The 24,713-nt window shown below is 40.3% G+C and overlaps 3 protein-coding genes across 3 annotated transcripts; 1 reads left to right on the top strand and 2 right to left on the bottom strand.

Moving 5' to 3' along the window:
- Positions 1 to 92: 92 nt before the first annotated feature.
- LOC110937680 (U-box domain-containing protein 4) lies at positions 93 to 4,832 on the bottom strand. Its single transcript, XM_022180131.2, has 3 exons — positions 4,593 to 4,832; positions 3,453 to 3,515; positions 93 to 1,904 (listed from the first exon to the last, which is right to left on the bottom strand). The coding sequence occupies exon 3, from the start codon at positions 1,856 to 1,858 to the stop codon at positions 206 to 208; it is 1,653 nt and encodes a 550-aa protein (XP_022035823.1). The 5' UTR covers positions 1,859 to 1,904; positions 3,453 to 3,515; positions 4,593 to 4,832; the 3' UTR covers positions 93 to 205.
- An 840-nt stretch (positions 4,833 to 5,672) lies between these two features.
- Positions 5,673 to 6,197, bottom strand: LOC118491613 (extensin-like). The gene has a single exon (XM_035989512.1). It carries the CDS (start codon positions 6,195 to 6,197, stop codon positions 5,673 to 5,675), a length of 525 nt encoding a protein of 174 aa, XP_035845405.1.
- A 15,993-nt stretch (positions 6,198 to 22,190) lies between these two features.
- On the top strand, positions 22,191 to 24,425 carry LOC110934089 (protein NYNRIN-like). The gene has a single exon (XM_022177282.1). The coding sequence runs from the start codon at positions 22,191 to 22,193 to the stop codon at positions 24,423 to 24,425; it is 2,235 nt and encodes a 744-aa protein (XP_022032974.1).
- Positions 24,426 to 24,713: the final 288 nt, after the last annotated feature.

The following is a 24,713-nucleotide window of genomic DNA, read 5'->3' on the forward strand; positions in this document are numbered from 1 at the left end:
ATTTTCCACCAAAAAAAATAACATTTTCATACTTCCTAGTTACAATTAAAAATGATAAGTGACAGATTCGACTCATTTTAAACCCGACAGGATAACATAAGTAAATTATTTATTTTTGTAGAAATTTATGGAAACATCCCAAGTTACTTCATACATTTGACTACTGCTGTTTCATACAAGACAATGAAACAATACAAGTTACAACCTATTTTTTACCAAACAAACTTTTCAGTCTCCCCCTTTCCAACTTCTCTAGCAGCTTAGCGGAACCAGGTATCTCTGACTCAGTGAGTTTCTTGAGATACCCGATCGCGCCGTAGGAAACCATCAGTTTCCTACACCGTTTGCTTGATGATAACAACCCCAAACAAGAGATCGCGTACTTTTTAGCCGTGTTTTGAGGACTAGGATCAAGCAATTGAACTAGGTTCGGGACACTCTTATCATCCTTTTTGACCACCCGACGGTTATGTTGAAGTGTCATTAGGCTCGCAATGGCTTGAGCCGCCACCTCTCGAACACCATTTGTTTGAGCTTCAAGTAACTTGATTAGTAACGGAATACACCCACTTTCACCCACAAGCTTTTTCACTTCCATCGTGTTGCATATCCGACATATCGATGACGTGGCGGCCTTTTGGGCTCCGAGGGATCCTGATTTTAGAACATGGACTAGTCTTGGGAGTAGCCCAAGTGAGATCAAGGATTCCACCGATACCAACCCGACCAAATTCCGTAACGCGGCGACCGCGGGCTCTTGAGGTAACGGGCCATCGAGATAAGCCAATAGACTGCGGGCCCCACCTTCGGCAATTACAGCCCGTTTAAGATCGTCGTTGCTGGCGGTGAGATTTTGCAAGCATTCGGCTGCGTATTCTTTTGAACCCAATAAAATCCCGCTATCGAGCACACTGATCATGATTTTAACAATCCCTTCTTCGGCTAGGGTTTGGCGGAGTTCGGGAATAACCGATAAATTTTTCAACGTACAAGTGGCGGAAGCTTGAGAAACGGAATCACCGGTGCGGCATATATCGATTAGTGGCGGCACGCCACCGTGCCCCGCAATTGACCTAGCGGTTTCTTCGGACATCGACAGTCTTTGAAGCGTGATGGCTGCTTTTTCTCTACCTACCGAGCTTCCGGACTCAAGCAACCTAATTAAAGGTGGAAGAACGCCTTCGGATACAAGCCAACTTTCACAACCACCGGATTCCGCTAAAGAACATATTAAGGTTACGGTTTTTTCCCGGATTCTTGGAGACGTAGCGGTGAGGAGCTGTACCAAAGCCCCGATATTACTACGTCCCACGATGGACAAAACCGTCTTTTCATCTTCTTTCATCACGTCAACAAGGCTGTCAAGAGCTTTATGCTTAGCTTCCAAGTGACCGATTTGCAGCCTCGCAAGTAATTCTCGAATATCACTGCTTCGATGAGTTGTACCTTCAACATCTGACGACATAGTAACCTCACCAAGAACCCCGGTTTTGATCAAAAGCCCGCAATCTCGTAAGTTTAAATCGATTTTTCCTGATAACGAATCGAGATCGCTTTGCATTTGAAGCTTCCCGTCATACTTTCCCTTCGAACAAGTTTCCGCCAACTTGATTGACTCGTTTAATGTTTTGGAAATTGCTTCTAATTGCTCGTTGCATAACGTGTTCTTCGAGAAGCATGGATGACTTGATAGATCTGATAAACGGGACGGGATTTGCTCTAACCGACTTATAATCATTTTCCATCTTCCGGGGAATTCTTTAACCTCTCGTGCCTTCTCTAAAGCCACTGGTACGAGATCGTTGGCGTACGATAGCCATTCTTCGGCTGATTGGAAGTCAACCATTGACTTATTCATGTTATGACGAAACTCTTCGGCTAATTATAACTCAGGCAAGTCTAATCTGCATAAAAGTTAAACAAAAAACTAACATTTTAAAGATTTTTTTAGTTTATAAAGGAATATAAAGAATCCAAAATCAAATTTGATTCTTGAAGCTTTGAAAAACAATCATCTTCAAGTTATGTTTGTTTAAAATGTGATTTAAGAATTAAAAAATAAATACTTTTTATTAAAATAAATGAAAGTTGGCATCACCCAACTTTGATTTAACTAAATAATGAAATAAATTAGTAAAATAAATAAAGACAAAGGGACCAAGATTAAAAAAAAACTGAAGAATCTTAAATGATTATATAAGAGAGACAAAGTTATTACAAAGGAAATGCAAACCCCACATGTATGATTAATGACCATCAAGTGCTAGTAAAGTATTAATTAGTAGAAATTATATGTATATATATATATACACAAATGTGTATCTGTAATTATTTTTTTATTTATTTTCAGGATATGTAGTGTAAAGATGATGAAAGTGAAAGCAAAAACTTTCAATGGCCAAAAAATAGTCGCCCATTTAAGGCTACCATCGAGAAAGTTATCAGTGTTTTGAATACGAAAACGACATGTTCACGAATGCATTTTTTCTTTTTTGTGAAATAATATTTAAACAGAGGAAATTTTCTCAAAAAATATATATCCAAAAATTAGATATGTATTTGTGAAATCTTAATATCTTCACAAAAGTCTTGGTTATGAGTCAAACAGGTTAGTTATTTGAGTTTAACTGTAACGTAAACATTCCGAGCTCAAATATGATGATTACGTTATAACATCGAAGTTGCGAATTTTCAAACGGTTATATCTTTTAGAGTGAATTACAAAAATCATCCTTTATGTATGTCACTTATTGCAAATTGTGTCTTTTGTCTCAATAATTACAGAAAACGTACTCGATGTTTACAAACCCTTGCAAGTTATGTCCTTTAGCCCTAACACAATTAATTTTTGTGGTTAAATCTGACCAAATGGACCCTATATGACGGTATTTTTGTGGTTAAATCTGAACAAATTGACCCCACATGAGAGTAAAATGACCAAAATACCCTCAAGTGGGGTCCATTTGGTCAGATTTAACCACAAAAAATTAACTGAGTTAGGGCTAAAGGACATAACTTGCAAGGGTTTGCAAACAAAGAGTACGTTTTCTGTAATTATTGAAGATAAAGGATACAGTTTGCAATAAGTGACATACATAAATGACGAGTTTTGTAATTTACTCTATCTTTTATAATTCGGAAATCTTCGGATCACATTGTTTAAAAGTAAAGAAATTTAGTGGAAGACTTTACTTTGAAGTGAGAACACAAAGAGGTCTCATTTCTCATCTACCTTCACTACAATACAAGTATTTTACAAAGTTGAAATGTCACCAAACTATCAATGTATTTTTCAAGCAATTAACAGGTCATTCTTTTATTCCACTTTTTATATATATTATGGGTCCCTAATCATTATTTCATTAAAAACCTATATGACCATATGTTGAATTAAAGGACCCATAAAATGAATATTAAGCTTCCAGACAATTAATACAAGAACAATTCCATACCTGATTGTGACCAGCTTCCTACCATCATTTCAAATTCTCTAAATCCATTCAAAGCTATTGAATCTGTAATTATAAACACCAATGATTAATGATTTTTACCGCAATCATGTACCGAATTTTTACACGAAAAGTTGATGATTCTTGAAGAAGAAAAACTTCAAGCACATGTCTTTATAAAAGATGTTCATCAAACTCACCGTCACTACAAAAAGATTTGAACTTTATGTGAAAAAAAAAAAAAAAAAAAAAAAAAAAAAAAAAAAAAAAAAACTTTCCCAATGAAGAAAGCACAATTTAGGATCCAAGAAGTCATTTTTAAGAAAAAACAGAAATACCCACAAAGATTCAGGTTAGCCCTTTTCAACCAGAGTAAAGTACATATATTCTTAATGCATAATTTGAGCAGATAATTAGGTATTTTACTTTGAATTTGAAAATTGTTGCTTTGTATTGAAGCAATACCAATTTTAAGCTTCAAAAACAGCTTTTTTCCACTTCAAATAGTACAGTTAAAGAGTAAACAATATAATTCTTACAGGTTTTAGACATACCAATTACCAACTAATAATTGTTCTTTTTTAAAACCTAATTTCCATAGATTTGACCTATACTAACCCTGTTTTGCCGAAAATCAAACCATAAAATTTAAACACTATTTTTTTCAAAAAAAAAAAAAAATAATAATAATAATAATAATAATAATAATAATAATTTCAAGCAATTTAAGTTTTGAGAATTACCATTTACAGTCAAAGATTTGATCTTAAAACCCCAAATTAAAGAACAAATACATGCCAAATCTTTGAAAAAAAAAATTATTTAAGAGACAATAAAATACCCACAAAACATTTACCCTCAAAATTCAATTTTCCCCCAAATCAAAAACCCTTAACATTGCCCACCAAAGATTTAATCCCAAAACACCATTTTTCAAACAAATAAAGATAAATCTGAAGAAAACTTTAAAGAACATCCACCGCAAATGATCTTGAAGACAATAAATTTCAACATTAAATGCTTAATAAATAAGGGACTCAACGGTCAAATGAAATCATTCAAAAAGGGTAATGAAGAAAACCAAAATCAGTGAAGAATCATGACAAGATTGAAGTTAAAATTTAAAAAAGTTTAGAACTTTACCAGCAGCAGCCTCGTATGAAGATGATCAATCTTGAAAGTATCAACTCTGTGAAGAAGGATAATTGCGTTCAAAAATTATAAAAAAAAAATTAAAAAAAGAAAAATGGTTCTTTTTTTCTTCTTCTGCTTCGAATTTCTCTAAAATGTCAGACGCAAGTCGCAAGCTCCAACATTCACTTTATGAAACAATTGTGGTGAGTAGAGTAAAAAGTATGGTTAGATAAGGGTACACGTTTTGTTGCATAGTGTACTTATTGTTGATGGATAGTTTCTCTGGGTTTTGTAAATATGGGTCTGGAGAAAGTAATTTCTTTTAATATTATATGTGAATGATAATTGACACCCTTTTACTTTTATAGGTTGTCACTACCAGTCCTGGTTTTTTTTAAGCATATTATGTTAAAGTAGTCCAATATTAAAAAGTTTAACGCACTAAGTTCCCAACTACTCATTTATAACATTTTAAGTTCAATTTTGAACACTTGTATTTTTGATTTTGTACTCAAGTGGTTAAAACAACTAAAACACAAGTACTCAAAACGTTATAAAATGAGCGGTTAAGGACTCAGTGCATTAACCTTTTTGATTTTGAACTCAAGTGATTAAAACCACTAAAACACATGGACTTAAAAAGTAATTTACTCATTATGTTACTTAAGATTTGCTTTCATTAACGTTAGAAAATTTATGTATGAATGCCAGGTAAACAAGCAACAAGCTTCATTGCAACTGTCTTTTTGAATAGTGTATCCAATTCTACTGAAAACAAAACTTTTGTTCTTTGGTGTCGATAAATTGTTGCGCATGACTTTTTACACTCTATCCAGGAAAACGATAAATTGTGTTTGTATGGTAAATTGGTAATCAATAAAATCTTACTCTATAATATAAAAACAAAAACAACTTTAGCTACATAAAGAACTTAGAGTATGTTTGGTATGAGGTAATGGAATGAACGGGGGAATGTAATGAATGAGGTAATGGAATTGATCATTACCATCCCTTGTTTGGTTACCATGTGTGAATGGAATGAACAATTACCTTTTGTTGTTTGGTATGCGAAAAGACGAAAGAATAAAATCAGATGGCGATGATCAGTGATGGGCGATGATGGGGCGTGGTGCTAGGTGTCAGTTGTAGCGGCGGCGACGGTTGGCGGTGGTGGTGGGTGGAGACGACGGCGGTTGGTGACATCGGTGGTGGTGGTGGATGACGGTGGAGGTAGGTGGCGGCGGTGGAGATGGTGGTGGCAGGGGTGGTCGGAGGTGGTAGCAGCGACGAAAGTGGGTGGTGGCGGTTGATAGCGGTGGCGGCAGTGATCGGAGGTGGCAGTGGCGAAGGTGGGTGGCGGCGACAACGGTGGCGAGGACGGAGGTGGGTGGCGGCGGTAGGTGGTGGCAGCGACGGTGACGGGTGGCGGCGGAGGTGGGTGGCGACGGCGGATGACGATGGTGGTGGTAGTGGTGGTGTGTGGTAACAACGGTGGTGGGTTGTGGTATTGTTAATGAAGGGTGAAGAAGGAATGTAATGAAAAAAAACACGAGGGACGGATGAAATGATTTTGAGGGAATGCAATGCATTTTGGAATGGACGATTTCTTTCCATCGATCAACCAAACACTTTTTTCTTCATTCCCTTACAATGGTCCATTTCATTCCACCTCTCATTCCTACATACCAAACGCTACCTTAAAAAGATCAACCATGTTACAACTTGATTGCTTATACTGCTCATTATTGAAAAGCCTAAATTACATAAATGTAAAAATACATAAAAAACCATTTAATGTATTAAAATCTCTAAACATATTCATAATGCACGTAAGTGTAAAAAAAATAACAAATAACTTGTAACCTTGAGTTAGTCTAAATGAGATGAAACGATAATCAGTATTTAAATTTTTTTGTTTTTTACTTTAAAAAAAATTATAGCATCATATAAAGACAAATTCATAAGACGATCATACGGTCCATAACGATTGACAAATAGGAGATCAGACCGTTGGAGTTGGTTGTTTAATCGTGAGAGTTTAGACTTTTCAAAATGAACCCCACATTACCTCTAAGTCTATGACTATGAGTGGGGACCACTTAAACTTTTTTTTTTTTTTTGAAAGTTGTGAATTATTCGCGAATGTCGTGGGTCCGTGCTAGAAAGCCCCCTCGCATAAGGTTAGAGGGTATGGTGATGGTCCTCCAACGGAGGATGATCCGCCACGTAGGCGCCACATCATAGTCCTCCCAAAAATGTTCCATCCCCCAAAACTAGAGGGTATGGGAGGATGATCCTAGTCATAGTCTTTCAACCATTTTTATGTTTTTTTTTAATCTTCTACTTTTTTTTAACATTTAACAAATAAACTAACACAATATTTTCATTAATATTTAAAAATATTACATAAACTTTAAAAAAAACATAAACTTAAAAAACAATAAGCTTAAACAAATCCTAATATATTAAAATAAGCTACTAGTCTTCGTCTTCCATGTCGTCGGGTTCGTTCTGAGCGTTGTTCCAGATGTACTCAACCAAGTCCGCTTGTAGGTTATGGTGTGTGTACTCGTTACGTAGAGCGAACATGTTCAAATCTTGTTGTTCCCCACTAACTGGAACAGTATTTCCAGTAGACGCGTTTTCGTCGTACTCGCATATCGCTCTACCTTCGTCTTCAATGATCATGTTATGAAGGATGATACAAGCGTACATAATGTGTCGTAACCGATTTGGTGTAGCCGAACGTGCTGGATGTTCAATGATTTGCCATTTTTTTGTAGAACACCAAAAGCCCGTTCAATATCTTTTCTCGCACCCTCTTGATACTTCGCAAACTTTTTTCTTTTGTCGTCTGTCGGGTGCGGAATAATTTTAACGATTGCCGAGTACGTTGGGTATATTCCATCGGCTAGGTAGTAACCTCGCCTGTATTCCACCCCAGAAACCGTAAAGCTTGTGTCTGGACATGTACTCGCCACTACATCCTCAAATATCTGTGACTGGTATATGATGTTAAGGTCATTGAGGGAACCAGGTAGACCAAAAAAAGCATGCCAGATCCAGAGATCCTGTGACGCAACAGCCTCTAGAATAATAGTTGGATGTCCATGATCTCCCCTAGTATACTGACCTTACTAGGCAACTGGGCAGTTCTGCCACGGCCAGTGCATGCAATCAATGCTCCCGAGCATTCCTGGGAAACCATGTCTCTGTTCGTGTGCTTGATATAATTTTTGAACGTCGTTTGCGTTCGGTTTCCGCAGGTATCTCTTGTTATACAATATGACAACCCATTCGCAAAACTTGTGCAAACATAGACGTGCGGTTCTTTCAGACATCCTTATATACTCGTCTAATGCATCGGGTGCGTAACCGTATGCAAGTTGGCGAACGGCCGACGTACATTTTTGTAAATTATTGAAACCCCTTTGCCCCCTAGCGTCGTTTCGCAGTGTAAAAAACGGATCAGACTGGGCCATGTCGCCTGCAATACGTAAAAATAGTGGACGACTCATGCGGAACCGACGTCGAAAAATCTCGGCTGGGTACACGGATTCGTCGGCAAAATAATTGGCTACTAGTTTAACGTGGGCGGCTATAAATTTAAAACGAAACATACATGAAATTAATTATTAAATACATTTTTAAATCTATATAAAACATAATAAGGAAAAAATAGTAAAATACCTTCTTGGTCTCGGTTTAATTTTGCTCGTCTAGTTAGCCGTTGGGACGACGCTTCATCACCCGCCATGAAGACCTGAGCCGCGTTCGTAATCATGTTGTGCATAATAGTATCTTCTTCCGAAGATGATGAATACCATGTAGACGAAGATGATGAAGAGATGGAAGAAATTGAAGAAATGGAAGAAGGTGAAACCATGATAATTTTTTAGAGAGAGATTGGGTGGTAACGGGTAAAAAATGGTATAAAAAATGAGGAGTTTTTATAAAAAGGGAAGAGGGGTTATAAAATGTGAGAGAGATGGGGTGGTAGTGAGTGAAAAGTTGTGAAAAAAATGGTTAAAGAGGTGAGTATTTATAAAAATGGAAGTGAATTGGGTGATTTTTTGAATTATAGCCGTTATTTAATTAATATAAATTCTGAAATTTAACTTTTTTTTAAACGGTCATATGCCATATGGTCCCCACTTGTTTTTTGTCATTTTGTGCGCGTCGAGAACGTCGAGTTGGTGCCGTTGAGGACGGGACGTGTGGGTGGGGGGGGGGGGGGCACGGTGTAGCCACCGGCGACGATCCAAGACGGTAGGGGGACGACCCTCATACCGTGTAGCCTAATAGATCCACAATTTAAACTCTTGATGAGAAACCCCTATGCCCTATCACCTAAACTCGAACTTGAGACGTGTAGGGGAAAGAAAACTCACCCGGGCTCACCCCCATGACCACCACTAGAGCACTAGTGATGATTAGTTAAACTTATTTGATGATTATCATATTCTTTTTTAGATTTTTTGTTTTAAATGTGTAATAATAAGTTTATATTTAAATCTGAACATCTATTAAATTTATTCAAATGAGCTAATATTGAATTACTATATAAGTTTAAAATTTTTATAACGTGTTGTGTGTTCTAAGGATGATACGTACCTTTTATGATTTTATTTTTAAAAAATACGAAAAATCAGTTTGAAATAATTAAGTAGTAAAAACTGTGAGGTTGCCAGAGAGACATACGGGTCGGGTATACCCGAAGCCTAATGGGTATGGGCCGGGTACGGGCTTAAAAAAAGAAAAAAATCGGGTACGGGTACGGGTATGGGATTTAGTGATACCCGCCCGATACCCGACCCATTTACCCAAATAATACCCAAATGTATCATATTATATATTTCCATATATATAAACGTAGTACATGTACTTATTACCTTCCCTATAGTCATATGCGGATATGTATTTGGTAGGTGCTTAGCGAACATATAACTTATTTTTGACAATGTGTATTGGATATTGAATTTATCACCCTTTATTATGTGGTTGTTTATGCAATTTGGTGGTCATGAAACAATTATTTAATTAATTAATCGTTTTCATTAGGGCTGTAAACGAACCGAACGAACAAGAACAAGGTCATGTTCGTGTTCGTTCGTTAAGGAAATTAACATGTTCGCGAACTGTTCACGAACGCATACCGAACATAAGTTTATGTTCACGTTCGTTCGTTAAGGAAATTCAGTTGTTCACGAACAGTTCGTGAACACTGGTCTCGAACACAAACGAACGTAAGCAAATAAAAATGAACGTAAACGAACATTTAACTTGAAAATAAAAAAATGAAAACATTGTTATCCTTAACCATTGGATATAAGTAGTTAAATACAATCATTAAATGATAAATCAAAACACAAGAAGTCTACCACACCATGAATAAAGTTTAACTAACTTACACATAATTATCCCCAAAAATGTCTTAGAATGTTCAAATTTTTGCTAACTTAGAAAAAATAGGGTTTCAAGTCTTCAATATGTTTAGATAAAAGGTTTACTATTTATTATTTTTTTAATATAATCAAACGAACATATTACCGAACGTTCACGAACGCAGTCGAACGAACGAGACCTGTGTTCGGGTTCGTTCGCTAAGCTAATCGAACAAAATTTTTTGTTCATGTTCGTTCGTTAAGCTAATCAAACGAACATAAACGAACTTCCCGCCGAACGGTTCAGGAACTGTTCGTTGAACGTTCAGTTCGTTTACAGCCCTAGTTTTCATTTAGTTTGGTATATGTGGTCTGAATAGGATATGTAAGTTATTAATCATATTTTCATTTGTTACGGTCATTAAAATAATAAATTATATAAACATTAAAGTAAAAATTGAATATTTGTCCCAACGGGTATTTTTATGAAATTAACGGGTATACCCGATACCCGCGGGTATGCCCGATACCCGACGGGTAATTACCCGACAAATACCCGACGGGTAACGGGCCGGGTATGGGACAAAGAATTACAACCGGGTACGGGCTTGGGATTACTAATACCCGGCCCAAGCCCGGCCCATTACCATTCCTAGGTGATTGCTCTTGTTGCTCAGTTAAAAGAAAGAGATGAAGATGAACTGATGCGAGATAATTAGGTTTAACTAACATATATTTAATTTTAATGGTTAGGTTTAACTAACATATATTTAATTTTAATGGTTTTAATATATTAAAAAACTAGAAAAGTTCTTTTCACCACTAGATTTTATATGTGTGTTGGAAATATAATAAGTAAACACGATTTTGTAAAAACATCTCATACATTATTTAATTTAAAACTTCGTTATCAAATATACAATATACAAAAAAAGTGTGTGTTGGAAATATAATAAGTAAACACGATTTCATGTTATGGAATTTTCAGAAAAATCGGACGATTAGATAGATGTGTAATCATTCTCAGATCAAATTATTTTGATGGTTCTACCGAATAATTTAATCAGATACAACTCTAATTTTCGAAAAGTTGAACAAATGTATGTTTGTATGGAATTTGTATGAACCAGAAGAAAAATGATCAAAACTCGTCTACGAATTTTGGAATTTGTCGACCCCAGGGGTTGCCGCCCCTTGGACACTGCTCCCAGGGGCGTTGCCCTTTGGAACCCCTGTAGAATACGGGCTCCGCCCGTACATTTTGAATTATCATAACTCGAACAAGTGTGTACTCTCGCACATCCTAACTTGCTTGATGTGTATTATAATTCACTTTGATCACCAAGTCAATCTCCAATTACACTAAAATATCTAACATTTTATAAACATATTTTATACATTAATTTAAAGCTTCGTTATAAATATACAAAATAGGTTAGAATGAAACAGTTTACATTCGCGCAACAGGTGTGGGTAGCGATCTCATTATGGACGAAAATGCCCCTGCCTAGGTATCTATTGAGCGTTGTGGAGTTACTTGAATATGCACAAAGCTTGCAGCTTTTGGGCAATAAAAAGAAGGCGATTTCCTCGCAACTGCGTGTTGGTCGTTATGGAGGACGCGGAATGATTTGATTTTTGGCATACCCAAGCAATTACAGAAGTTAATCAGTGAGATCAAGGCATTATCATTTTTATGGATCAACTCAAGAGCAAAAAATCTGCAGCTGAAATGGAAGTCCTGGAGTGAATTCAAGGTGGGCTGGGCATAAGGGTCTGTTACTTCTTTTCTAAGTTTTGGATGTAATGGTATGGAGACTTCATATGTAATTTACTTATTGTAATATACTGTTTATTCCTGAGCCACTGGCTTGGGGTCCTTTCTTTTTTAATGAAAATCGCCTCTTTCAAAAAAAAATGTAATCTACCCTAAAAAGTAAAAACCATCATTTAAGCGATAATACCCAATAAATACATCATAATTAGCATATCCAAAAAAGTAGCGGTAGTAAGCTCGTAATCAAGGTTTGGGTTGGGTCATCAATCGTCACGTAGACCATTAATGGATTGCTACATCACCCTACCTCATCTTCCATAGTTTGCATGAATTAAACCATAACAACCATAAACCTTATTTCCTTTTACTTTTGACAAAAATAAATTAAAATAAGATAAAAATGTTTGGGTCATAACCACACCCTTAAGGTAGTGGTTTTGAATTGTGGATTAGAAGTGGGTGATATAATGCTGATGTGGAGGGTCATGGTGACCATGAGAATCATGACCACGGTTATTAAATCAGTCGTTTTACCTGTAACTAGTCATAGCACTTTTAAAAATAGTATAACATTGTAAATTATTTAAAACTTTAAATAATACATGTCTAGTTTAAAACAAAATTCAAAGCCATTTATTTTATCTTTAGTGTGTTTACAATGTTAACAAAGTATTAAGTCTGAAATATGAAAAATATACAAAGTTCAAAAAGTAGTAATAAGCCATCAATAAACGAGATATGAAAAGAAAATGAATATTTTGTTAAACTAGTAGGCGTCATAATCAACCAACTCTAATGAAGAAAGTACAAGAGCTTTCAATCGAACCAGAGTTGTAGTTATTTTTCGATCCAATTAGTCGATCGGGTATGGAGAATCTTGTGGCAAAAGTAGTAGTCGCTTTCGTGAATGTAAGCCTGCGAGTTACAAGCGGTCGTCCTCTATTATCAATCTATCTATCTATCCTCTTTGTTTCTTCTGAAACATGTGTCATCAGAGATGGTTGAGTTTGAAGATGCTTTTTCTTTTGTCTTGCTCCAAGCCTCCAATGGTTTTGAAATCTTTAACTTGTGGTTGGGTATTAGTTGTCGTTATATATGTTGTCTCGATAATTTCCGTTTAATATATTTTATCAAGTTTAGTTTGTAAGACCGTATTCTAAAATCATGTAATAGTTTATGTTACTTAAGTCAAACATTCAATTTATGTTGTCATTCTACCTAGAAATAAGTAATAGCATATTATTTGAAATGAAAAATCACATAAAATAAAATATGCTTTGTTGTACCAAAAGCTTATAATAAGTCATAAGATATAGAATATATACTATGATGAATAACCAATGCTATATTTTTAGTTGTCGGAATAACATAGTTATAGTTCATGTAATATATTATTCCATTCCATTTTGGATTAAAAGTCAAAACGAAACAATGAATTAATTAATTCGATTGCTAAACCATGATTTATTTGTAGATTATCCAATGTTTTAAAGCGGGATCAAACTGGCCGGTATCACCAGTTGCACCGACCACCAGAGACATCACCGGTATGATAGAGCTCAGTACTTGTTTAGTGTTTGAACCATCAGAAAACCTAACCTGTTATCACTGGTGCATGCTGATGAACCGGTTTATATCCATGTTCAATTTGGAGTTTAAAACTCATTATTGCTTCTTCTAAATTTTTTATTGAGTAAACTGCCATTTTGGTTCCTGTGGTTTGGCCAGTTTTGCCATTTTAGTCCAAATCTCAAACTTTTTACATCTGGGTCCCTTTGGTTTGCATTTTGTTGCCATTTTGGTCCAAAATTCAAAAACCCCATTTTTTTTAACTGTTACAACCTCCTATTTTGTCTTTTAGTTCAGGGGTATTTTGGTCATTTTGCTTTTCATTTTACATTTTCTTTATTAACATCATCCCCAAATAAATAAATCATAATCATCATCATCATCATCTGGCACTTAGGAAGATGGGAAGAGGCAAGGCAGTAGGTTTGGACAACATACCGATTGAGGTGTGGAAGTGTTTGGGGGAAGAAGGAGTCCAATGGTTAACACTTTTGTTCAATAGTATTTTCAAGACTGGAAAAATGCCAGATCAGTGGAGGAGTAGTGTAGTGGTGCCTTTATACAAGAAAAAAGGAGACGCTCAATTTTGTGGGAACTACAGAGGAATCAAACTGCTAAGTCACACTATGAAGCTCTGGGAGAGGGTAATTGAAACTAGAATCAGAAGAGAAACACATGTTTCAGTAAACCAATTTGGATTTATGAAAGGGAGGTCAACTACAGAAGCGATACATATTCTAAGGAGACTGATGGAAAAATATAGAGCGAAGAAGCAAGATTTGCATATGGTGTTCATCGACCTTGAAAAGGCATATGACACTGTCCCACGGCAACTGATTTGGGATAGTTTGGAGGGTCGAGGGCTACCTGGGAAGTATATTGACATAATTAAGGATACATACGATAGAACGGAAACTAGTGTCCGCACGCCTGTGGGGGATACAAACTCATTTCCTGTGGAGGTAGGACTCCACCAAGGATCTGCGTTGAGCCCTTTTCTCTTTGCGGTGGTCTTAGATGAGTTGTCCAACTCGATCCAGGAGCCAGTCCCGTGGTGCATGCTTTTTGCGGACGATATTGTGTTGATTGCAGAAACTAAACAGTGCCTGAACGCGAGGGTAGAGGAGTGGCGAGTCGCTCTAGAGGGCAAGGGCCTAAGGATTAGTCGATCTAAGACTGAGTATCTACACTGTGATTTCAGTGGTGTAGCCGATGACGATGACACCCAAATCACCATTGAGGATCAATTGGTCCCACAGGCAACTAAATTTAAGTATTTGGGGTCGTTTGTACAAAGGGATGGTGACATAGATAGTGATGTAACCCATCGCATACAGGCTGGCTGGTGTAGATGGAGGGCAGCAAGTGGAGTATTGTGCGATAGGAGATTCCCAACTAAACTAAAGGGGAAGTTTTACAGGGTAGCAGTTAGGCCAGCTATGCTATATGGAACAGACTGTTGGGCTATCAAGAAGACACAAGCGCGCAAGATGGAGGTAGCAGAGATGAGGATGCTGAGGTGGATGTGTGGACACACGAGGTTGGATCGAATAAGAAATGAGGTTTTTAGGGAAAGATTAGGAGTGGCTAGTATATCGGAAAAGATTAAGGAGGGGAGATTGAGATGGTTTGGGCATGTGAAGCGGAGGCAAATGACGGCACCAGTCAGAGTGGTGGAAACTCTTACTGTGGAGGGGAGGAGAGGAAGAGGCAGACCCAAACTGACATGGGAAGAGCAAATTAGGCATGATTTACTAGAGTTGCATCTTTCCGAGGACATGGTCCAAGATAGGACTTCGTGGAGGCGTAGGATTAGAGTTAAGGACTTCTAGAGGATATTGCAGTAAGGTCTTAGGGGCATTTTAGGGACGTAGGTTTTCTTATTCTTTAACTGACTTTACCAGCGATTGACTTCTTGTGTTTATGTCGGAATGAGGTTGTATGCTATTATGCATGATTTACATTATACTGTGTCACTCTGATCACTTTCTTGGTATAGGTGATTGTGTTTTTTTCTATATTCTATTTGACTATATCCTTTGACTTGATGTGTTGGTATGTTGTTCGTCTTGGAGCCGAGGGTCTCTTCTGGAAGCAGCCTCTCTATCCCTAAGGATAGAGGCAAGGTCTGTCTACATCCCACCCTCCCCAGACCCTATAAGTAGCTTTGCTATTTGTGGGATTTACTGGGTATGGTTGTTGTTGTTGTTGCATCATCATCATCATCCCCAAATAACTGACTCTCTCTCTTCTCTCTCTAAATCGATCAGATCCAGATCCACCCACCATCGTCATCGTCATCTCCGGCGTCGTCCCTACCGAAACTCAGATCCACCATCGTCATCGTCATCTCTGCGTTCCTCTCTCTCTCATGTTTCTCTCTCGTTCGGCTCTCTCTCTCTCCTGTTTCTCTCTCTCTCTCTCTTTCTAGTGGAATGTTGTTTGGAGGAGATGGTGTTGTGATGTAAGAGAGAGAGAGAGGTGCGGTGGTTGCAGGGGGTGCGAGAGGGTGGTGGTGCTTGGCGGCAAGAGGGGGGTGGTGGTGGTGCTTGGCGAGATGGTGATGACGTGTCGTTTGTTGATTTATGCAAGGTTACTTAAATCTGTGTTGGATTGGTTTTTGTTACTTGAATCTGGTGGTTACTTGAATCTGTGCTTTTTAATCATTAACTTGAACCCCCTGCATCTGCTATGATTTATCCTCGACCCGATGAGTTGTAGGTGGTTTTTGTTTTTGTTTTTGCTCCACATGATATGTGCTCCACTCCCGGATTGAGTTGTAGGCATGGTTGCAAAAGTCGCTAGGCGCTCCCTAGTCGAATTCGGGAGTACTCGGCTTAGGCGGAGATTACTCGGGGAGTAATTGGCCTGAGAGAAGAGTACTCGTGCCTCGGCAGCCTGCCTTGTAGCGAGTACTCGGTGAGTACTTGGAGCCTAGGCGGGACTTTTACAACCATGGTTGCAGGTGGTTTTTGTTTTTGTTTTTGCTGCATCCGCATCTCCCAACTTTGTTACTTGAATCTGTGCTGCATCTCTGTGAATCTCTGTGATCTCGGTGATCAGAGTCATCGCTTCTATGGCGGTGGTGGTGATGGTGGTGGTTATTGTTGTTGTTGTTGTTGTTGTTCTGGCAGTGGTTATTGCTGTTGTTGTTCTGGCAGTGGCATTATTATTTATTAAGTTTGTTTCAAGGCTATGATGATCAGAGTATCCTGAGCAAAATTAAAGGGACATTGAAGATCCAACCCGCATCTTGGCGGGGCAAAATCCAGATGGCATAGTGAAGAAGAATTTGACATTCTCTCACCAAGCAACTGTGTATTCTGCAGCCATGGCGTAACTCGTTTCTTCTTTGCCCCCATCCCCAAATTACAGATCTGAGCCTGTCTCCTTGCATTTAATTTATTTTCTCTTGAAAATATGATTTTTTTTTAAATCCAGGTTGTGGTGGGTTGTGATGGTGGAGGAGGTGGTGGTGTTTGGGATGTGCAGATGTTGAAGATGATGAGGTTGAAGATGATGATGATCAGGGGTTTTTATATTTGGGGGTTTTTAATAAAAGAATTATTTTAATGAAAATTAAATGACCAAAATGCCCCTGCACTACAGGACAAAATAGGAGGTTGCAACAGTCAAAAAAATAAGGTTTTTGGATTTTGGACTAAAATGGCAACAAAATGCAAACCACAGGGACCCAGATGTAAAAAGTTTGAGATTAGGACTAAAATGACAAAAGTGGCCAAACCGCAGGGACCAAAATGGCAGTTTACTCTTTTTTATTACATCGTGGTTTACTTTTTAAGTGTTATATATACAAAGAGATCGTATGATCCGGTTGATTATAAAAGCATTAATCAAACACAAGATTACATGTTATATATGTCACTTATCTTACGTATTTTTAGTATATTTTGATTATTAGTAACTAAAACTTTTATTTTATATTGTAGGAAATGAAAATGGTTATGTTCCTGTTGATGAAAATAGCGATAATAGTAGATTTCGTCTTATAATCAATCGTGAACTTGATGCATTCATCACTCCAGTGTCATAAACCTATTGTAAAATTTTATTTTTAAAACATAGTTGGGAAAATAATTTTTGATTATGGAATTATGTAAGGTTGACTAGCCATATGGTTGAACCGCCTGGTACAGCCGGTTAAAATAATTCTAAGGTCGAGCTAGTACGGTATAAAAACCGGTTTATAAACCATTCATCATCATCATCATCATCATACTCAGTAAATCCCACCAATAGCAAAGCTAAGGTAGGGTCTGAGGAGGGTAAGATGTAGACAGCCTTACCTCTACCCCGTAGGAATAGAGAGGCTGCTTCCAGTGAGACCCTCGACTCGATTGTAGTTTTGCATCAAGCCTTAGACACAAGGCACATAACACTCAGCAATTGAGACAAATGCCGATTAGTGCATGTACCCCTTGTCTTTCGGCTATCAACGCCACCACATGATGCATGATTAACCATCCGCCTCTTTTAACGTTATTTTCACGAAATTAGTAAAATAACGTTAGAATTAGTGCACTTTCACTATTGCCACCCGAGCGCCCACACATATATACATTATATGCGCATACCTCAAGCGGGGCTCGGTTTATAAACCATTGAGATTATTATACCTCTCATAATTATTGGCCCCAACTTTTTCAAACCCAAATTCCAGAATAAGAAAAATAGATGAACAAGAGACTTGATCAAATTCGATTGACGCTTTCAATAAACTTCAAACCGGAATTACAAACACACCCAATAATTATAATACCTTCATGAAGGGGTATGGCCCCAAAAAAGCCGCGCAAACCTTCATCAAGGCTGCGCGCAGGGCCATACTCCTTATTCAACAATTCTCTTAGTAGCAACCTCGCGCAAGCTACGCCACATTCCACTAAGAAGGCGCGAGGTCCAGCCAGAAGGGAACTACAATTACGATACTTAGCATTCTGATAAGAGTCTTCAGTACCTGTAAAACTGCGCAACCTAGTTCCATGCTCAGCAAGGATCGCATAAAGGTTACACCGCAAGACCAGAGTCAGAAGGTACAAAAGGTACAAGTGGCGGTAAAAGGAGCCAATCCGCATCCTACAGGCTCTGTTCAATCGTGCACCACGATCGTCTGACGTGCAAAAGACGAAAAGTACCTAAGGACGCCTACGTGGCACCAATCAAAGGGCAGAGACACCTGCCCCACGATCTCCACTTGTCTGCTGATGGCAGAAGGGCAACAAGGCCGACAACAGTGACACGTGGCTCCAATCAAGGTGCGCCAGCGCCGGAGAACTTCTAGAAGCCACTAACGGTCGCCACCGGTGAGACAAAGAGCATATCCGCTATGTTGTCGCCTTCCGGCCCAAGGCCCATCAGCCCATATCCTCTTACACCTCTCCGGCTATAAATAGAGACCTCACTTCACAGGTTAAATATTCCATTCCCTCTACTCACTCTTAACACTCAATTATCTTCCCCAAAGCAGTTGCTTATTCTCACGCCGGAGCCCGGTTAAGAGGGAAACCCCATATTCCCCTCTTAACGAGTAACGGCGCCCACCGATTTTCTACAATCACTTTCATCTTCTTTTTCTGAGTTTTTCGTCGTTTTTTCTTCCTTCGATCATGGCTGGTCAAGGAATCATTCCCAAGTTTGGTTTCGGAGCAAACTCTAATGCAGTGTTGGGCGAGGGTAATCAAAACGTCCAACCCCAACACATGGAAGAAATTGGGGAAATCGAAGTAACCAACACTAGGGGACCGCGCGGGAGCATCACCCGCATCACTCAGACGGTGACCCCAGGAAACAATGGCGAGGGACCTTCAAACCCGGCTCCACCTCAGAACGTTTCGGCACTATTAGGGCTACCAGAGGGCGAAACTCCAGCCTCGTGGTACGCCAAAAACATTGCCACCATTAACGCGGCGTATCAATCTCTGATCGCACAGCAAGCGGTCTTAACGGCAGAACCATCTTTGGTTACTCCCCAGGGACAGAGTCTGGGGGCGCGCCAGATACCCCCACAGCAAAACATCCAAGGCAGAGCTAATAGACCTCCCCCTACCAGACGACTAAGCGTGCATGGCACGCGCGATACGCGGGGAGAGACAAAAAGCTACTATGACTACCCATCACACCTTCAAAGAGGTCCTGTTCATAGCCGGCCCACGCCGCGCAACATGAACAATGAATGGGAGGATACTGACCCAAACGATCCAACTTGGGAAGACGACGAGGGTTCGTCAGTCTTCAATCGCTTGCAGAAAAACCATGAATACTATAAACCAAGACAGCACGTCGGGTACACTGAAGAAGCGGAAAGAGACTTTCGCCTCGCCTATCGACCAGCTGAAGCTGCAGAACAATCAAAGTTCATTCCAAAAATTGCCCTGGCGCCACTTTCAAGAGAGAAGTTACCCCCGACAGTTGGAAAGTTTAACGGATTGACTGATCCCGATGATCACGCCAGAACTTTCACAAGCGTGGGTTGCATGGGAGGATGGAATATGCCTATGTGGTGCCATCTGTTTATTCAAACTCTTACAGGGGCTGCTCGCGCCTGGTTCGACAGCCTTCCTTCGGGAAAGATCAAGTCATGGGTAGATTTCAAGACGCAGTTCTTGAGCTACTTCAGTCAACAGAGACGTTACCAGCGTGACACATCTGGCACAGAGATAACGAGGGTTTGGAAGATTTCATCACTCGCTTTAACAAGGAGTGTCTGGAAATCGGTGGCGTAAGTGAACAACTCATGCGCTGCCATTTAAAGAAAGCCATTCGTTGTGATAGTCTCATCAGAACTATCACTGGGAAAGACGGAATGCCCAAAGAATGGGATAAACTCATGGAAGCCGCAAAGATCGTCGCGCAAACCGAAGAGTCACTCGCCGGAAACAAGAATTATTATTCCGAAGACCGATTTTCCAAAGGGAACTCGCGCAATCACAACAAGCGTAACAAGTACAAAGGTAATGATTGGAAATCCGGAAGATCAAGGGGCCATGAAGAAAGGCCGCGCTATAGAGAAGATGCGCACGATACAATTGATAGAATTGGCTATCGAAAAGCAACCGAGAAAAGCACTGGACTCCGCTCATAAAAACACCCAAAGAGGTGTTGATGACGGAGAATCTTGATTTCAAGGCTCCAAGGCCTATGACGAACAAGAAGGGGCAGGACCCCAACCTGTACTGCGACTTCCACAAAGATACAGGGCACCTGACAGATGATTGCTACAGTCTACGTCAAGAGATTGAGAAAGCGCTAAAAAGCGGGAAGCTAAGCCACCTGGTGAAAAACGTGCGAAAAGAAACTCGACAGATTCAACGCCATGATGAGGGAAATCACAAGAAAGTCCGACGCCTAGAAACCCATATGGTCAACGGACCAAGATACATCGCAAAAGAGAAAGGCAAACGCCCTTACAAACCCTCATGGCAAGAGCAACATGTCATTTTCCCAGTAGTGTGCGGCGGCCCTCGCACCACTCGACCCGTCGTCATTACCGGTATTATCGGCCATTATGAAACCGAGTATGTCTTCATTGACCCAGGAAGTACAACTGATATCATCTATGAGCAGTGTTTTAATCAGTTTGATGAAGATGACAAAGCGAGACTTGAGCCAGTTGATTATCCATTGTCTGGATTTTGCAACGAAATGGTTTTCCCGCTAGGCCAAATCAGCTTCCCCATCATGCTCTCTGACGGGAAGCATTCAAGAACAAAAAACGTAAACTTCATGGTGATGCCTGTCAAATCGAGGCATGACGTGTTGATTGGGAGAGAAACCCAGGGCGAGCTAAACATGGTAACTTCCACTCCCCACTCAGCGATAGGGTTTCCAACCAAGACGGGGGTGGCGATCATCTACGCCAAAAAAGAAGTAATGTCAACGAAAGAGATGCGCCCAGCAAAAGCGGCGAAGGTTTCAACAACCGAGCCAGAGAAATGGGTGTTAAACCGCAAGTACCTAGAGCAAACGGTAACGATAGGCCACGCCATTTCACCAGATATCAGAACACATCTGAAGCAACTACTATTCAAGAATATGGATATCTTCTCCTGGACCCCGGCAGACATGTCCGGTGTCCCGCGCGACATTACCGAGCATTGGTTAAACACCTACCCCTCTGTTGAGCCGAAGGTCCAAAGAAGGCGCAGCTTAGGGGCATAAAAAACCAAAGTAATGAATGAGCAAGTATGTGAACTACTCAAAGCTGGAATCTTGCGAGAAGTACGTTGTCAAGGTTGGGTCGCGAACCCTGTAATGGTGGAAAAGTCTAGCGGAGGATGGCGAATGTGCGTTGATTTTACTGATCTCAACAAGGCATGCCCTAAAGATTGCTATTCTTTGCCTGAGATTGACAAACAGATAGACTCCCGTGTGCCATACAGATGGAAATGCTTCCTGGATTGCTACAAGGGGTACCATCAGGTTCAAATGAAGCTTGAAGACGAAGACAAGACAGCTTTCGGGACCGATCTCGGGATATTCTGTTTTACAAAGATGCCATTCGGTCTCATAAACGCTGGTGCCACGTACCAGCGCCTGATGGACACGAATTTCGATGGGGATATTGGGAAGCATATTGATGTTTACATCGACGACCTGGTGGTAAAAAGTCATGAAGAGGACCAAATGTTGAAGGACATCGAGAAAACTTTCAACTCATTGAGAAGCGTGAACATGAAATTGAATCCAGCCAAATGTTCCTTTGGTATGGAGGAAGGGAAATTCTTGGGCTTCATAGTCACAAATGGAGGATTTAAAGTAAATCCAGAAAAGGTCCAAGCAATAGAGCGGATGCCATCACCAAGAACAATCAAAGAGATGTAAAGGTTAGCCGGCCGCTTAGCCGCGCTTAACCGATTCATGTCAAATCATGCCGCGAAGTCATACCCTTTCATCAGCACTCTGCGCAACTGTGTGAAGAAGCAAGAGTTCAAGTGGACGCCTGAAGCAGAGAGTGCTTTTCAGCAAATGAAGGAGTGTTTGATCGAACTCCCAACCCTGACTGCACCGTTCGAAAAGGAACCGCTCATCTTGTACTTGTCATCTTCAGACAAGGCAGTGGGTTCGGTATTGCTTGTAGAAAGGAATGGAGTCCAGACTCCAACCTACTATGTTAGTAGAATGCTCCCGGATCCAGAAACGAGATATTCAACGATGGAGAAACTGGTACTGGCACTGCTACACGCCTCCAGAAGGCTGCGCCGATACTTCACAGGCCACGTCATCACCGTACTCACCAATTTCCACATTGGGACGATATTACAGAAATCGGAGATATCAGGGCGATTAGCAAAATGGGCGATCGAACTAGGGGGCCACAACATCCTGTATAGACCACGCCCAGCCATTAAGGTTCAAGTCCTTGCAGACTTTATCACAGAAGTCCTAGCGGAAAAGATCAAAGATTGCGAGATCGTCGAAACTCTCGTGAAAGATACATCTGATGGGTTATGGTTGCTATACACTGATGGGGCCTCAAACAAAGACGGCGCAGGAGCAGGATTGCGCCTTGTGAGCCCCGAAAAACATGAATTTACGTATGCCATCTGGTTGGATTTTAAGAATACCAACAACGAAGCAAAGTACGAGGCATTTCTGGCAGGCTTACGTCTCGCCATAAAAATGGGAGCTAAAAATCTGCAAGCGCACGTTGATTCACTTTTGATTGCCAGTCAAGTCAACGGAATCTATGATGCAAAAGGCGACGTTATGGCCTTATATTTGGATCAGGCAAAAGAGCTGCTTCATAAATTCAAGTCATACAAGGTAGTACACATCAATCGTTCTGAAAACAAACAGGCAGACGCCTTAAGCAAGCTTGCCTCAACTTCCTTTCAACACCTCACAAAAGAAGTAAGGATCAAAGTACTCAAAAGCCCATCAGTCCTAATGCGCCTGGTAAATGTCATCGAAATAGGGCAGCCATCCTGGATGACCCCTATTATTCAGTATCTGCAGGAAGGGACACTCCCGGAGAACAAAGCAGAGGCAAGAAAGATTCAAAACAAGGCCCTGCATTATGAGATGAATGGTGGTATTCTATACCGAAAGTCCTTCTTGGGGCCCTTACTGCGCTGCGTGGACCCCCAAGACGCGAACTACTTAATAAGAGAAATCCATGAAGGGATCTGTGGCATCCATGCAGGACCGCGCATGGTTGTTGCGAAAATTATGAATGCTGGATATTATTGGTCAGGGATGCATGTCGACGCCCTGAAGGAGCTGCGCAAATGCGACTCTTGTCAGCGGCATTCTCCAAAGACCCTGCGCCCAAAAAATGATCTCATCCCAGTATCCACTGCTTGGCCTTTTCAACAGTGGGGGATTGATATGGTGGGACCCTTCCCAGACGCTCCGGGAGCCGTGAAATTTATAATCGTGGCTGTTGACTATTTCACCAAGTGGGTGGAGGTCAGGGCCCTCGCTTCAACCACCGCAATGATGGTGCACAAGTTTATCTGGGAGCACATCATCTGCAGATTTGGTCTTCCACTCAAAATCGTCACTGACAACGGTGCCAATTTTGCTTCTGAGGATCTCCAAAATTGGATGAAGGAAATGAAGATCGAGCATACCTTTTCGTCCGTTGCGCATCCTCAAGGCAACGGTCAAGTGGAAAGCGTCAACAAAGGTATCGTCGAGGGGATAAAAGCCCGACTGGGCACAAAGAGAAGGGGCTGGGTAGATGACCTCCCAAGCATCCTATGGGCTCATCGAACCATGCCGAAGACAAGCACCGGCGAGACTCCTTTCAGCCTAGTATACGGCTCGGAAGCAGTTATCCCGGCAGAAGTTGGACTCCCCTCACCGCGCTTGACAGCAGTCAACACGCTTGATAATAAGGCAGAGCGCCGTCTTGATTTGGATCTCCTGGAAGAAAGACGCGAAATTGCGCGTATCAAAGAGGCAAAATACAAGACACAACTGGAAAGGTACTACAATGCGAGAGTCCGCATTTGTACCTTCACTCCAGGAGAGTACGTTTTTCGAGATAACGAAGCTTCGAACGCCGAACGCCCAGGAAAACTAGCACCCAAATGGGAAGGCCCATACTTGGTTCACGAAGTGCTAGGCAAGGGGGCATACAAATTGTGAACATTGGACGGACACATCGTCCCACGCACATGGAATGCGCAACAATTGCGCAAGTGCTATATGTAACTACTCTAGGTCATGCGCCATTTCTCTCATGTTGGCCACGCGCCTACTAATTTCCTATGTTGGCTAAACGCCCCTTATGTTATGCATCCGTAATGTATGATTGGCCTAAGCGCCTGTTTCCCAATTAATGAAAGCATACGACATGTTTTCTTTTTATCATATTGCTTCTCGAGTTACGAATGCATGTTAAACTTTTGATTAGCACGAAAACACTTCAGTGAA

This window comes from Helianthus annuus, chromosome 4 (assembly GCF_002127325.2).
Source record: "Helianthus annuus cultivar XRQ/B chromosome 4, HanXRQr2.0-SUNRISE, whole genome shotgun sequence".
Lineage (NCBI taxonomy): Eukaryota > Viridiplantae > Streptophyta > Magnoliopsida > Asterales > Asteraceae > Helianthus > Helianthus annuus.

Bases quoted from the DNA above. Each gene is read 5' to 3' on its own strand.
- LOC110934089 (XM_022177282.1), top strand. From the start codon at position 22,191: ATGTCAAATCATGCCGCGAAGTCATACCCTTTCATCAGCACTCTGCGC.
- LOC118491613 (XM_035989512.1), bottom strand. From the start codon at position 6,197: ATGGAAAGAAATCGTCCATTCCAAAATGCATTGCATTCCCTCAAAATC.
- LOC110937680 (XM_022180131.2), bottom strand. From the start codon at position 1,858: ATGAATAAGTCAATGGTTGACTTCCAATCAGCCGAAGAATGGCTATCG.